General features: G+C 45.6%; 1 protein-coding gene across 1 annotated transcript in view; it reads right to left on the reverse strand.

The window, feature by feature from the left end:
* Positions 1–2,535: 2,535 nt before the first annotated feature.
* Positions 2,536–15,000, reverse strand: part of LOC145390097 (G-protein coupled receptor moody-like) — a 52,645-nt gene continuing 40,180 nt past the window's right edge. The window contains exons 4-6 of the mRNA XM_080265161.1: positions 6,506–6,744; positions 3,287–3,613; positions 2,536–3,241 (exon numbers count right to left, since the gene is read on the reverse strand). Coding sequence (XP_080121287.1) covers positions 2,536–3,241; positions 3,287–3,613; positions 6,506–6,744 — 1,272 coding nt within the window. The remainder of the gene's footprint in view (positions 3,242–3,286; positions 3,614–6,505; positions 6,745–15,000) is intronic.

The following is a 15,000-nucleotide window of genomic DNA, read 5'->3' on the forward strand; positions in this document are numbered from 1 at the left end:
CGCTTCCATTCACTCACCATTCAAGCCCCCGGAATCCTGGCTCTATCGGATACGCCAAAGACATTCACCACGTTCTGTAGCTTCACATAAACGTATCCGATAGAGTCAATATTCAGACATACGTATCAATTTTAACATGTACTGTATATGTAAAGAAAATCAGGACATTATCAGCCATGTTCCTTGGCTGGAAAATGTGCTCACATGTGACTGAGATTTTTATTTCATTATCCCAAAATTTTGCTCCATGAAATCTGCCTCCCACAAAAAGAGAAGGCGGATAATTCGCTTATTGAAAATGTTAAGGGTAAACAACGATTTTTGCCAAGAAAATTTTACACAGCGAGAAATACAAGTAAGTTAATCAATAGGTGCTGTTATAGGAGGAAAGTCACATATAAATTCTGTAAACTGGAACAATGTATATATAAAGATTCATGTATACCGAATGTCCCCAAAATTCTGCCTAGATTAGAGACACACACTGCATGTAAGTTGCTTGACAAACTAAGATGCAGCTCATTACACTGGATATACTAACTCCTGCCATTTCAGTAGTTACCAGCCGCGATAGCGCAGCTGGTATTGTTTTCAGTTTGTTTGTCTGTCTGTCTGTGTGTCTGTTACCACGATAACTTCGCAACCGCTCAAGATATCATCAAGAAATTTTACAGGTGTGTAGTAGGGATGAAAATCTCAGACAAGTTCGAAATTGGTGAAGTAGGTCAAGGTCAAGGTCATGTTCCGAGCCGCGCTAGAAGTGTATCGGCTCTCGGCTGGTGTGATTCCCCCTTTGGCAGGGCCTCTAGTTACCCTTTCATAGGGTAAAAAAATGCATCTTAATATGTTAAGCCAAGTACATGCAATAAATGTTAATAAATCCAGCAGGACTATATCACCCTTTATATATACTTGTGTGTGTGTGTGTGTGTGTGTGTGTGTGTGTGTGTGTGTGTGTGTGTGTGTGTGTGTGTGTGTGTGTGTGTGTGTGTGTGTGTGTGTGTGTGTGTGTGTGTGTGTGTGTGTGTGTGTGTGTGAATTTCATAGCCTTTATATACAGTCTTTACAAACCACAAGAGGAGAAAAAAAAGTTAAAAATCTGAGAAGACACATCAATGTAGCAACACCCATGAACGCTGTGGATAAATGTTGGCTCCAAGAATCTGTGTCACAAATACTCTTCCCTCGTGTTTCCAGGGTGAGCAAGAGGGGTCTAAATTCATTCTCTGTCCTGTGCATCGTGTCTGTATCATACCCTTAGTTTAGCCAGTTTTGTAAATCACCCTCATATGTGTCACTGTAGTTGCATGTGTCCGTCTGTTGCTGCGCAGGCTTACTCACTGGCCATCTGCGTTGCTGTATTGTAAAATCACTGTTTGTCCTTTTAAACTGTTTCCACCTTGTTTTCCATACAGTTAAATCACTGTTGCCACGTTTCACTACATAGTTAAAATCACTCCTCGTCTCTATGCTTCTAGATCACTGTTTCCATTTGCTTCGCCACTGCATATAATTACATAATATTTTCCCCCATTATTCTGTGTCATAAATTATTTGTCTTCGTGGCTGCACCCGCCTCCTTCCTACCAAGAGACAGAACACGAGTCATAATCATGCCAATGTTACAGATATCACAGGGAGAATATTCTACCCCAGGAACAAATTTAAGCCCTAAGGTAGGACACAACAAATCGTGCGACAAAGCTGGTAGGTCGGATTCAGCCTTAAATCTATAATAATTTTACAAGTAATGTTAAAAAAAAAAAAAAAATGTTAAGCATTCCCACTCCTGAGGCAAACAGACAGGTCAACTTGTCAGCACTTCAATGTTTCTCATGTAAGTGTGGTTTTTCCAGGAGGCGTAATTATTTTCCTCGACTTACGAAGCTTTTGGGCACCTCCTTAACATTTGTCTTACGTATTACACCCTGGTATTCTCCTATGGATTATTTTGAGATTCTAAAGGCGAAAAAGTTCTTGTATCACAGAATAAAAATTTGCACCCTACACAGAAATAACCTGGTAAGGAAGAGGTGCTAAAGACCATCCTAATCCATTAAATCAGGCTCGTATTTAAAGTGGCATCTGCAGTTTTGTAGACACCCTTTCTTTGTGATTTATTTTCACAATACATCTTAGCATTCTCTTGTATGAAAAGTACTTCATTTTAATATTGACTAAGTTTGTATTAGTGACACACGGGAGGACATTAACTTGTACTGCTAAGAGTAAATTGCCAAGGTAGAAGTGTTATGAAATTTCCAAAGCCACATAGAATACTGCCCAGTGGCCCCAGGTGAGACCCGGCAAGACTAGTGCGACCCAGTGCCAACCACGCCTGCCTCATCCACTGGCCACACATACAGGAGGGAAGAATGTGCCCGACGAAGAAAGTAACTGTGGCTGGGCTGGGTGTGGCTCTGGAAGGTGTAAGGAGCAGACAGTGAAGGCAGGTGTGGGATGCAGGGCTGGTGCAGGTGTGGTGTTGGGGCTGGTGAGCACTGGGCTGGGGCAAGTCATGGCCTTGACACACCTTCAGGAAATCTTAGTCAAGGAGCGATTGACAGCCTCAGCACCAACACTGCAGGCAAAGAGGCTGAGGTAGGCCTGGCGGTACTCCGAGGACATGACCACATAGATGATGGGGTTGATGCAGGTGGTTAGGTAGACCAGCAGCAAACCCAAGATGTTCAACACAGGCTTGTCATCCTTGCTGAATGTCTTCACCAGCGTGATGGGCAGGTAACACACCACAAAGGACAAGAAGATCACCAGAATCATCTTCAGGAGCCGCTGGTCCTTTGGACTTAGTGCAGTCTGCCGTGTCAGGAGTGATCCCCTCCGAGCCCTGCGGAATGTCCCACGCAACTGTGAAAATGCCCCCTTTGCTGATTCATTTGACTGCCGCCGCCCCGTCTCATCTGTTGCATCAGAGGCGGGTGAGTCTGGGGTATTTGTTGGACATATTCTGATGGGGGAGGACACCACCCCTTCCTCCCCTGAGGGATGGCCGGACAGCCCATTGACCTCAGGCCTAAGCACCGTGACGCTCACCCCTGGGGAAGGTGACTGGCCTCTGCCATCACTGTGACCACTGGCCGGGTGGGTGGGAGAGGCACCACCCTCCAGGACTTCCACACTGACGGAGCTGGTGTTGGAGGTGAGCTTTACCTGTGTCTCCACCTGCACAGTCTCACTCAGTGTATGCACCCGTGCCTCACCACCCTCATGTGGGTCTGCCCTGTCCCTCTCTTCTGCCACACCCAACTTTCCACCTTCTTCCTGCTTAGTGCTGCCTTTCTGTTTGTCTTGTTTGCTATTCACTCTGATGATGCTTTGATCACTGTTGTGGCTTCGTTTGTCTGCACGGTGCACGATGCAGAAAATCCTTGCATAACAGACACAGATGGCCACACACGGAAGCATGAATGCAAACACGAAGAGGAATGACTTAGGCGAGTATCCATCGCTGTCTGGCAGAATGGTGCACGAGCCGATGGTGGGGTCCAAGCCAAAGGTCCCCCACACTTTCAGGGCTGTGGGCACTAGGGCTCCAAAGGCACCTACCCACGTGGACACAACCATCACCGCCAGCAGCGTCTGCGTGTACAGCCTGAGGAAAAATAGGGGTGGTGAGAGGTGATGACAGTGGAGGTAATGATTGACAGTTGTAGTGCTGCTAACAGTAGTTGTGACTACAGGTTCATCTGAACACGAATGGAGTGGATTACAGGAGGAATGTGCCCTTCTCTTGTAGTCTTTTCGGAATAGGGACATTTATGTAACTAGGGAGCAGGGCTGTCTTGTAATATCGGTGCCATCGCATGAAGGCTTCCCTTACCAGCACCAGATACAGATATAAAAGCCGTGCCATAGCATCAGTGACATTACTCATGAACAGGGTCTGAAGTGTTAGGGTAAAGGGAGGCCTGAGCCCTGAGGGTAATGAACTAGTTCCTAACACTCTGGGCTAGACAAGCTTCCCACTAGCGACTACAAGTATCTGGCCTTAGCAAAAGTGAAATAGGAGAGTCACCCCTAAAGACTAAGGTGGAAGACCCGTTTTCTAAGTGACTGGAGATACTGTATGTTTCTTTTCCTCAGCACATCTACTTTAGTAATCTAGTGACGTACAGTACACGTCATAATTCTCTTGTATGTTACTGATACAAACCAGGTCGATACTGAAACGAGAAAATTACCATACTAGAGAAGGGTAAGGTGTAATATGCAAAATAAATCGCCAAGGCCAAGGATGAGATGGAGGGATGGAGTAGAGAGGTATATAAGAGAGGAGGCTGTGAGCTGGGACCAGGGCAATGAAACGGCGGGGGACAGGGTGACATGGAGGCGATTTGTTTGTGGCCACCCCTTAAGGGATTAAGGCGTCCGGCAATAGATATATAGATAGAAGGGTAAGGTGTAATATGCAAAATAAATCGCTAAGGAAGAGGTGTTACGAAGCCTCCTATATGCCAGCTAGAATACGACCCAAAAGCTAAACAAAGGCAGGAGAAAAACATCGTAAGACAGAAATAATTATCATAATATACGTCACCATATTACGTCACCTGTCAGACCAACACACACACACACACACACACACACACACACACACACACACACACACACACACTCTCTCTCTCTCTCTCTCTCTCTCTTCCTGCTGAGATTAGTCATTATAAACTGTTTCCTGCTGAGATTAGTCATTATAAACTGTTTCCTGCTGAGATTAGTCATTATAAACTGTTTCCTGCTGAGATTAGTCATTATAAACTGTTTCCTGCTGAGATTAGTCATTATAAACTGTTTCCTGCTGAGATTAGTCATTATAAACTGTTTCCTGCTGAGATTAGTCATTCTAAACAGGTGAGGGTGTCAGTGATGGAAGTGGTCTTTGTTATACTGTTCTACCCTAATTGGAGAGGGTCGCCTTCACATGGTGGCACTGGTGTAGCAGGGGGGGGGGAGTCCTCTGCCTAGTTATACACACGTCCCTCAACTCTCTCCCTATCCCCCGAAAGGACGATGGTGTACAGCAGGGGATGGGTGAGTTTAAGCTACACTCCACCGCTTCACGTATATATAACAACAACAACTTGTGCTCGTATTCTTGTCTGTTAAGGAAGCTCCCTAACACCTCTTCCTCGGCGATTTATTACTGAATAAGACTGGTTAATATCCTATTGTGCTTTATATATGATGAGTATGGCGATATTGGAAGGACTTACGTAACACAGAAGAGGACAGTGAGGTGTAATGAACAAAATAAATCGCTTAGGAAAACTCACTCTAGTGCCTTAATACTGCACCTAACTCACTCTAGTGCCTTAATACTGCACCTAACTCACTCTAGTGCCTTAATACTGCACCTAACTCACTCTAGTGCCTTAATACTGCACCTAACTCACTCTAGTGCCTTAATACTGCACCTAACTCACTCTAGTGCCTTAATACTGCACCTAACTCACTCTAGTGCCTTAATACTGCACCTAACTCACTCTAGTGCCTTAATACTGCACCTAACTCACTCTAGTGCCTTAATACTGCACCTAACTCACTCTAGTGCCTTAATACTGCACCTAACTCACTCTAGTGCCTTAATACTGCACCTAACTCACTCTAGTGCCTTAATACTGCACCTAACTCACTCTAGTGCCTTAATACTGCACCTAACTCACTCTAGTGCCTTAATACTGCACCTAACTCACTCTAGTGCCTTAATACTGCACCTAACTCACTCTAGTGCCTTAATACTGCACCTAACTCACTCTAGTGCCTTAATACTGCACCTAACTCACTCTAGTGCCTTAATACTGCACCTAACTCACTCTAGTGCCTTAATACTGCACCTAACTCACTCTAGTGCCTTAATACTGCACCTAACTCACTCTAGTGCCTTAATACTGCACCTAACTCACTCTAGTGCCTTAATACTGCACCTAACTCACTCTAGTGCCTTAATACTGCACCTAACTCACTCTAGTGCCTTAATACTGCACCTAACTCACTCTAGTGCCTTAATACTGCACCTAACTCACTCTAGTGCCTTAATACTGCACCTAACTCACTCTAGTGCCTTAATACTGCACCTAACTCACTCTAGTGCCTTAAGTGAATAAAGAAAAAAGTTAATGGTAGTAGGGATAATTAAATAAAACGTCCTCGGGCTGATGGAGTTAAGGAAAAGCTTTGAACCTAATGTTTTCTATTGATGTTGTTGTTGTTGTGGCTACAGGTTCATCTGGGCGTACACGCGGTGGGCTGCAGGTCTTAGTTTCCCTTTTTCCACACCCCACCACCCACCTTTCAGATGATAGGAGGGAAACTGAGGGGCGTTTGTATAACTGGGTAGTCCCTCCGTCCGTTCGTATCGGTGCCACCACGTGAAGGCGTCCTCTCCAGCACCAGGTCCTCTGCAACAGGGTAGGTTGTGACTAATGTAACTAATCTACGAGACAAAAGGAAGAGGAAATCAATAAATCTAACGTCTGCCCTTACTAACTTGTGATAGAGTTTGGGGTGTGCGATCATGACGTATCTGTTGATGGTGATGGCCAGGACGGTAAAGACGGCCACGGCCACCAGTCCGTAGCGAAGGAAGGGGAACAGCATGCACAGGAAGCCCGTGTGTACCCAGGCGCGGTGCACGAACAGCGAGGCGGCCAGGGGCAGGTTGAACACTCCCAGCATCAGGTCTGACAGGGTTAAGTTGACGATGAACACAGCAGTGGCGTTGTGCACCTGGAGAGACGGAGAGACAAAGCTAAGAGTTAGATGGAGTGAGAGACAGTTAGATGGAGTGAGAGAGTGAGACAGAGAGACAATTAAAGCTAGAGTTAGATCGAGTGAGGGAGTGTGAGAGACTATAATATGGAACACGAGATGTCGATTAGGTCTGGTTTGATCAAGGCGATGAAGACAGTGTGCTGTTGATCTAAAAAGGGAAAGAATTAGAGAGAGGGAGGTAGCTCTAACAGGGTCAAGCAGAGCATTAAGACAGCGGCCACTCTCTCCCAAAGGACGCTGTGTTACGTGAAGGAAAATATCTCAGACGGTCATTTATTTATCACCTTCACCATACACAAATTGTAAACAAAAAAAAAATAATAATAAAATAAAAATAACAAGAATGGGGCTTCTCCTTACCTTTACATTCCCCCTCACCCTCCACCCTACCCCCTCACCCTCACCCTCACCCTCACCCTCACCCTACCCCCTCACCCTCACCCTCACCCTACCCCCTCACCCTCACCCTCCACCCTACCCCCTCACCCTCACCCTACCCCCTCACCCTCACCCTCACCCTCCACCCACCCACACCCTACACCCTCACCTCACCCTACACCCTACCCCCACCTTCACCCTCACCCCCACCTTCACCCTCACCCTCACCGTCACCCCCACCGCCACCCCCACCCCGACCCTCACCGTCACCCTACCTCTTCACCATATCCCCTCCCGCTCATCCTCACCCTCACCCCCACCCTCACCTTACCGCCTCATCCTACCCCCTTACCCTCACCCTCACCCTATCCCCTCACCCCCACCCTACCCCCTCACCCTCACCCACATCCTCACCCCCTTACCCTCACCCTCACCCTACACCCTCACATTCACCCTACCCTCTCACCCTATCCCCTCACCCGCACCCTACTCCCCCACCCTACCCTCTCACCCTATCCCCTCACCTGCACCCTACTCCCCCACCCTACCCCCTCACCGTCACCCTACCCCTTCCAACTTAAAGGCCTTAATAATCTAAATACAAGTCCACCATTCAGCCCAGAATTTACACCCAAAATTACACCCAGAATTTACACAGAATTTACACCCAGAATTTACACCCAGAATTTACCCAGAATTTACACCCAGAATTTACACACAGATTTTACACACAGAATTTACTACACCCGGAATTTACCCAGAATTTACACCACAATTGACACAGACTTTAAACTCAGAATTTACACCCAGAATTTACCCAGAATTTACACAGAATTTACACCCAGAATTTACACAGAATTTACACCCAGAATTTACACAGAATTTACACAGAATTTACACAGAATTTACACCCAGAATTTACACAGAATTTACACAGAATTTACACAGAATTTACCCAGAATTTACACAGAATTTACACAGAATTTACCCAGAATTTACACCCAGAATTTACACAGAATTTACCCAGAATTTACACAGAATTTACACCCAGAATTTACAGAATTTACACAGAATTTACAGAATTTACACAGAATTTACACAGAATTTACACAGAATTTACACAGAATTTACAGAATTTACACAGAATTTACACAGAATTTACACAGAATTTACACAGAATTTACACAGAATTTACAGAATTTACACAGAATTTACACAGAATTTACACAGAATTTACACCCAGAATTTACACAGAATTTACCCAGAATTTACACAGAATTTACACCCAGAATTTACACAGAATTTACACAGAATTTACACCCAGAATTTACACAGAATTTACACCCAGAATTTACACAGAATTTACACAGAATTTACACAGAATTTACACCCAGAATTTACACAGAATTTAAGCCACAAGATAGAGAGGACTGGCAAAAGGGGAACGTATTCTGTGTGTGTGTGTGTGTGTGTGTGTGTGTGTGTGTGTGTGTGTGTGTTACATTTCCAAACTCAAAACACGATCCTCATCACGTCCTCGTCCTTCATCTCCTTCTCTTCTCCTGCCTCACTATCCGCGGTTAATGAAGCTCCCTAACACCTCTTCCTATGCGATTTATTTTTGGATGTGGCTGGGTAATATCCTTTTGTACGTTATTTATGCAGAGTATGGCGATATTGGATGGATTTACGTAACACAGTGGAGGAGAGTAAGTTGTAATAAACAAAATAAATCGCTAAGGAAGAGGTGATAGGGAGCTTCCTTAACGGATGAGAATACGGGTCTTACTCCGCTCTCTCTTCCTCCTCCTCCTCCTCCTCCTCCTCCTTCTCTTCCTCTTCCTCCTCCTCCCCCTCTTCCCCTTCCTCCTCCTTCCTCTCTTTCTCCTCCTCCTCCTCTTCCTTTTCCTCTTCTTCTTCCTCAGCGGATGAGTGTAATGAGAAGAGGAGCTTTGTGAAGGAAGGGAGGGAGGGAGGGAAGGAGGGAGGGAGGGAGGAGAGGAAAGGGGGGGAGAGAAAACGGGAGGAGAGGGAGGGAGGGAGAGAAAAGTATAGGGAGAAGAGGAAGGTGGTAAAGGGAAGGAGGGATGGTGAGAGAGAGAGAGAGAGAGAGAGAGAGAGAGAGAGAGAGAAGGGAGGGGGGAAGGGAGGGATGGAGGAAGAGAAGATTGTGAAGGAAGGAAAGAAATGGAATGAAGAAAGAGACGGAGGAAAGAAAGAAGAGGGAGGGAGGGAGGGAAGGAGAGAGGGAGGTAGAGAAGGGAGGGAAGGAGAGAGGGAGGTAGAGGAGGGAGGGAAGGAGGTAAAGAGGGAGGGAGGGAGGGAAGAGTATGAGGGAGAGAATATAATATGATGGGGCAGGGAACTAGTTATGTCTACAATAAATGGCTGAACTTCTGCCATCATTCTTCCACCCTCCCATACCCTTCCATTGCCTCCCCCTCCCTCTGCCCCTCCCCCACTCCCCCCTCTCCCCTCCCCCTCCCCCTCCTCTACTCTCTCCCTTTCCCCCCTCATCATCCAACTCCCCATTACCCTCTCACTGTCTTTCATACATCCATTACTCCTCACCTCTCTCTCTCTCTCTCTCTCTCTCTCTCTCTCTCTCTCTCTCTCTCTCTCTCTCTCTCTCTCTCTCTCTCTCTCTCTCTCTCACACACACACACACACACACACACCGCTCGCTGGTGCAGTGGTAACGTTCTCGCTTGCCATCTGGTAGACGGGAGTTCGCGCCTCGCTCAGGTTGCGAAAAGTTTCACTGACGAAGTGGGTGGTTACTGTCCCCCTTGAGCAAGGGGACGGGTGTGTGTGTGTGTGTGTGTGTGTGTGTGTGTGTGTGTGTGTGTGTGTGTGTGTGTGTGTGTGTGTGTGTGTGTGTGTGTGTGTGAAGGTCACAGCCTTGCCCTTAGATCGGACTATATGAGCTCTCAGCTCCCTTCCGGGAGGGTAAAAGCTGACGATCACGACCATCAGGTGATCCTGACCGACCCGGTGAATTACACACACAACTTCCAACCTGCACCTTTTTCTTCCATCATATTGAGCAAAAAGTGTCTCCCCCCCAAAAAAAAATAATAATAATAAAAATAAATTAAATATGGCCAATTATAAAAATCATCCACTCACTTGATGTAGTGCTGCCTACTTCTGCCTTTGTCTTTACCATTCTTATTCTCTGCCTGCCCTGCTCTCTTCCTATTTCTCACCATCATCCACTCACTTGATGTAGTGCTACCTACTTCTTCCTTGACCTCCATTATTCTTTTTCTGTGTCTGTCTTCCTTTCTTCCAATTTCCCACCACCATCCACTCACTTGCCGTCGTGCTGCCTACTTCTTCCTTGACCTTTATCATTCTTTTTCTGCGACTGTCCTCCTCTCTTTCTATATCTCACCATCATCCACTCACTTGATGTAGTGCTGCCTACTTCTGCCATCACCTTTATCATTATTTTTCTGTGTCTGTCCTCCTCCCTTCCTCTTTCTCACCATCATCCACTCACTTGATGTAGTGCTGCCTACTTCTTCCTTCACACTTATCATTCTTTTTCTGTGTCTGTCCTCCTCTCTTCCTATTTCTCCCATCTTTCCTGTCACTTTTTATTACTCTTCTTTCCTTTTCAGGTGGCTTTACGTTGAGTGACAAGCCTAATGGTTTCCTGTAAGCCAGGAAACCATTTACAACGCTGGGTGGTAACCATATAACCAACCCATACGTGTTCCCTACGTGTCAACAAGTGGGTTGGTGGAGGGTTAGTGCCCCTCCCCGTAAAACAACTAACTCAACGACAAACGGCCACCCCTTACGGGATTATGGCGTCTGGCTATAGATAGATAGATAAACAGATTGACTGGTAGATATAGATAGATAGAATTATAAACCAGACGCCAAAGATTTACACAAAGACGGCCATTCTCTTGTGTCCAGTTATTAGATTTATTATTGATTTATTTTTGACTGAAGCGAGACCCAGAGAATAACAACAAGAGAGTGAGCCAGACAATGTGTGAGAAGGACTGGGTTTGGCCTGAGTGATAGAGTGACCCATACCCCCTTCTCTCTCTCTCTCTCTCTCTCTCTCTCTCTCTCTCTCTCTCTCTCTCTCTCTCTCTCTCTCTCTCTCTCTCACACACACACACACACACACACACACACACACATGCACGAACTCTCTCTCTCTCTCTCTCTCTCTCTCTCTCACACACACACACACACACACACACACACACACACATGCACGAACTCACTCTCTCTCTCTCTCTCTCTCTCTCTCTCTCTCTCTCTCTCTCACACACACACACACACACACACACATGCATGAACTCACTCATTCTCTCTCTCTCTCTCTCTCTCTCTCTCTCTCTCTCTCTCTCTCTCACACACACACACACACACACACACACACATGCACGAAATCACTCACTTTCTCTCTCTCTCTCTCTCTCTCTCTCTCTCCTCCCTGGCCACAGTCAACTCTCACTCTAATTTTACCACTGTGTTTACATGCAGATGAGAGAGAGAGAGAGAGAGAGAGAGAGAGAGAGTTCGTGGTGTGTGTGTGTGTGTGTGTGTGTGTGTGTGTGTGTGTGTGTGTGTGTGTGTGTGTGTGTGTGTGTGTGTGTCAAGATATGTACAGTTCAAAGAGAGAGAGAGAGAGTAATTTAGGAAGAAGGAGCAGCATAAAGTGATACATATTATTAACACTCTAAATAAATCAATCAATAAATAGATAATGTAGTTAATAAGAAAATAATTAAACTATATATAAGGAAGAATAAACGGTGAGTGTGCAATACCCGCGTCCACCAACTGGCCTCGTTGGGAAGCTCCCTAACACCTCTTCCTAAGCGATTTATTTACCTTAGTGCACCTTGCCGTCCTCGTCCGGGTCACCTGAAGCATTCCAGTATCACCGTCATCTGCATAAGTAGCGTACATTCGATATTAGCCAGGCATAAGAAGAAATAAATCGGTAAGGGAGAGGTGTTAGGGAATTTACTTAACCACCACGCATATGGGCCCTAACCTTCGACTGATTGCCCTCAAAAAAGAATTATTATTGCATCCTTGCCTGAGCCCTAACCCTTCCACTAGCTTCGGCTCACGCAAGATCAATCAGTCTATCTATCTATATATAGTCAGACGCCTTAATCCAGTGAGGGGTGGCCACAAATAAATCGCCTCCATGTCGCCCTGTCCCCTGCCATTTCACTGCCCTCCCTCAAACCTACATCCCCTCTCTCATATACCTCTCTACACCATCTCTCCATATCATCCTCGGTCTCCCTCTCCCTCTCCCCCCTCCTCTATCTCACTCCCATACACTCTCCTAGTTAGTTTCTCACTCTCCATCCCCCCAACTCACATCCCCCTCACCCATATACCTCTCTTCCCCATCCTCCATCTCATCCTCGGTCTCCCCCTCCCTCTCCTCCCCTCCACCTCACTCACATACTGTACACTCTCCTAGTTAATCTCTCACTCTAAATTAGAGAAAGGCTGTTTAGGCTGATCCTGATAGTTAATGTTTGACCTTTTCCCTCTGACCCCGACCTCCAACCAATTGCCCTAACAACAGGCATCATATCAACCCTTTGGCTGACCCCTAACCCTTCCAAATTGTTTAAAGTGGAATAAAAACTGGAATAAAAACATAAACACTCATTTTGGGAGAGCTGGAATAATAATAATAATAATAATAATAATAATAATAATAATAATACCTGTAACAACAACAACAACAACAACAACAATAATAATAATAATAATAATAATAATAATAATGATAAAAAAAAAAAATAATAATAATAATAATAATAATAATAATAATAAAAATAATAATAATAATAATAATAATAATAATAAAAATAATAAGAATAAGAATAAGAATGATAAAAATAATAACAATTAATAATAACAATTAATAATAATAATAATAATAATAATAATAATAATAATAATAAACCAATAATACTCCTGGCCAACCGTCAGTCACCAGGTCAATGATATCTGGTAAGTCCTGATATTCGCAGACAAGAGGAAGCTCCCTAACACCTCTTCCTTAGCGATTTAGTTTGCTTATTACACTTCGTCGTCGTCTTCTGCGTTACTGTAATAATTCTGACATCGCCATGTGGAGAGGATGGAAAGTGAGAGACTGAAGAGGAGAGTGTGTGTGAGAGAGGTGGAGGGGGGGAGAGAGGGAGGGGGAGGCCGAGGATGAGATGGAGGGATGGAGTGGAGAGGTATATGAGAGAAGGGGGTGTGAGCTGGGAGCAGGGCAGTGAAATAGCGGGGGACAGGGCGACATGGAGGCGATTTGTTTATGGCCATCCCTTACGGGATTAAGGCGTCTGGCAATAGATAGATAGATAGATAGACAGATAATTAACCAGCCATATCCGAAAATAAATCGCTAAGGAAAATGTGTTAGTAAGCTTCCTAAATACACGAGAAATGCCGCCCCTTTTCCACAAATACTTTCTCATTTTCTTTCCATTTATCGCACAGGCTGGATCACTGTTTATGTCCGCAGTGCTTGTATTATGAGATGGAGCTTTTTTACTCGGAAAAGGAAGAACCCAAGGCTTTGCGACTACAAAGCTTGCTGTTTTTAATGTGATATTGAACCAGCCAGGGAGTGAAATTAAGATTAGGTCATTAGGAGCTGCCTGGAAACACTGCACTTCAAACACTGGAGGTCATAGGCGGTGGGAGAGAAAGACAGGCAGAGGGAGACAGCTCCGGAATTGGCCATTTACTATTCTCCGCGACTGACAGCACCAGCAGAGAAGTGTGTTAGAGAGTTTAAACAGCAAATGTAAAGGAAGAGGATATTCGTAGGCTCAAACGTACAGAAATGACGGTGGTTAGGTGGATGTGCAGTGCGTCCCTGAGTGTGAGGCCTGGGAGGGCTGGGTTTATGATGGAAGAGTTGAGGGGAAGGATGGGACTGGAGTGTATTGGTGTTGTGATGAGGAGGGGTAGATTGAGATGGTTTGGGAGGAAGGATGGGACTGGAGTGTATTGGTGTTGTGATGAGGAGGGGTAGATTGAGATGGTTTGGGAGGAAGGATGGGACTGGAGTGTGCTGGTGTTTTGATGAGGAGGGGTAGATTGAGATGGTTTGGGAGGAAGGATGGGACTGGAGTGTATTGGTGTTGTGATGAGGAGGGGTAGATTGAGATGGTTTGGGAGGAAGGATGGGACTGGAGTGTATTGGTGTTGTGATGAGGAGGGGTAGATTGAGATGGTTTGGGAGGAAGGATGGGACTGGAGTGTATTGGTGTTGTGATGAGGAGGGGTAGATTGAGATGGTTTGGGAGGAAGGATGGGACTGGAGTGTATTGGTGTTGTGATGAGGAGGGGTAGATTGAGATGGTTTGGGAGGAAGGATGGGACTGGAGTGTATTGGCGTTGTGATAAGGAGGGGTAGATTGAGATGGTTTGGGAGGAAGGATGGGACTGGAGTGTATTGGTGTTGTCATGAGGAGGGGTAGATTGAGATGGTTTGGGAGGAAGGATGGGACTGGAGTGTATTGGTGTTGTGATGAGGGGTAGACTGAGATGGTTTGGGCATGTGGAGAGGATGGGGGATGACAACTGGGTGTGGAGGGTGAGAGGTGTGAATGTTGGGGGGAGAGTTGCGAGAGGCAGACCGAAAAAGACCTGGGACGAGATCACAGAGTGTGACCTCAGGGATAAGGGACTGAATAGGGAGGCTTTAGAAACGAAACGACACGAAACGAAATGTGTAGAGACTGCCACACCCCGGAGACCGAAACACAAGAAGGTTGGTGCAGGCGTACTGTAAAAGACCAGAAATGCTGG

Source organism: Coenobita brevimanus, unplaced genomic scaffold (genome assembly GCF_032717465.1).
Source record: "Coenobita brevimanus isolate Jiangsu-jjx unplaced genomic scaffold, ASM3271746v2 jjx.HiC_scaffold_2825, whole genome shotgun sequence".
Classification (NCBI taxonomy): domain Eukaryota; kingdom Metazoa; phylum Arthropoda; class Malacostraca; order Decapoda; family Coenobitidae; genus Coenobita; species Coenobita brevimanus.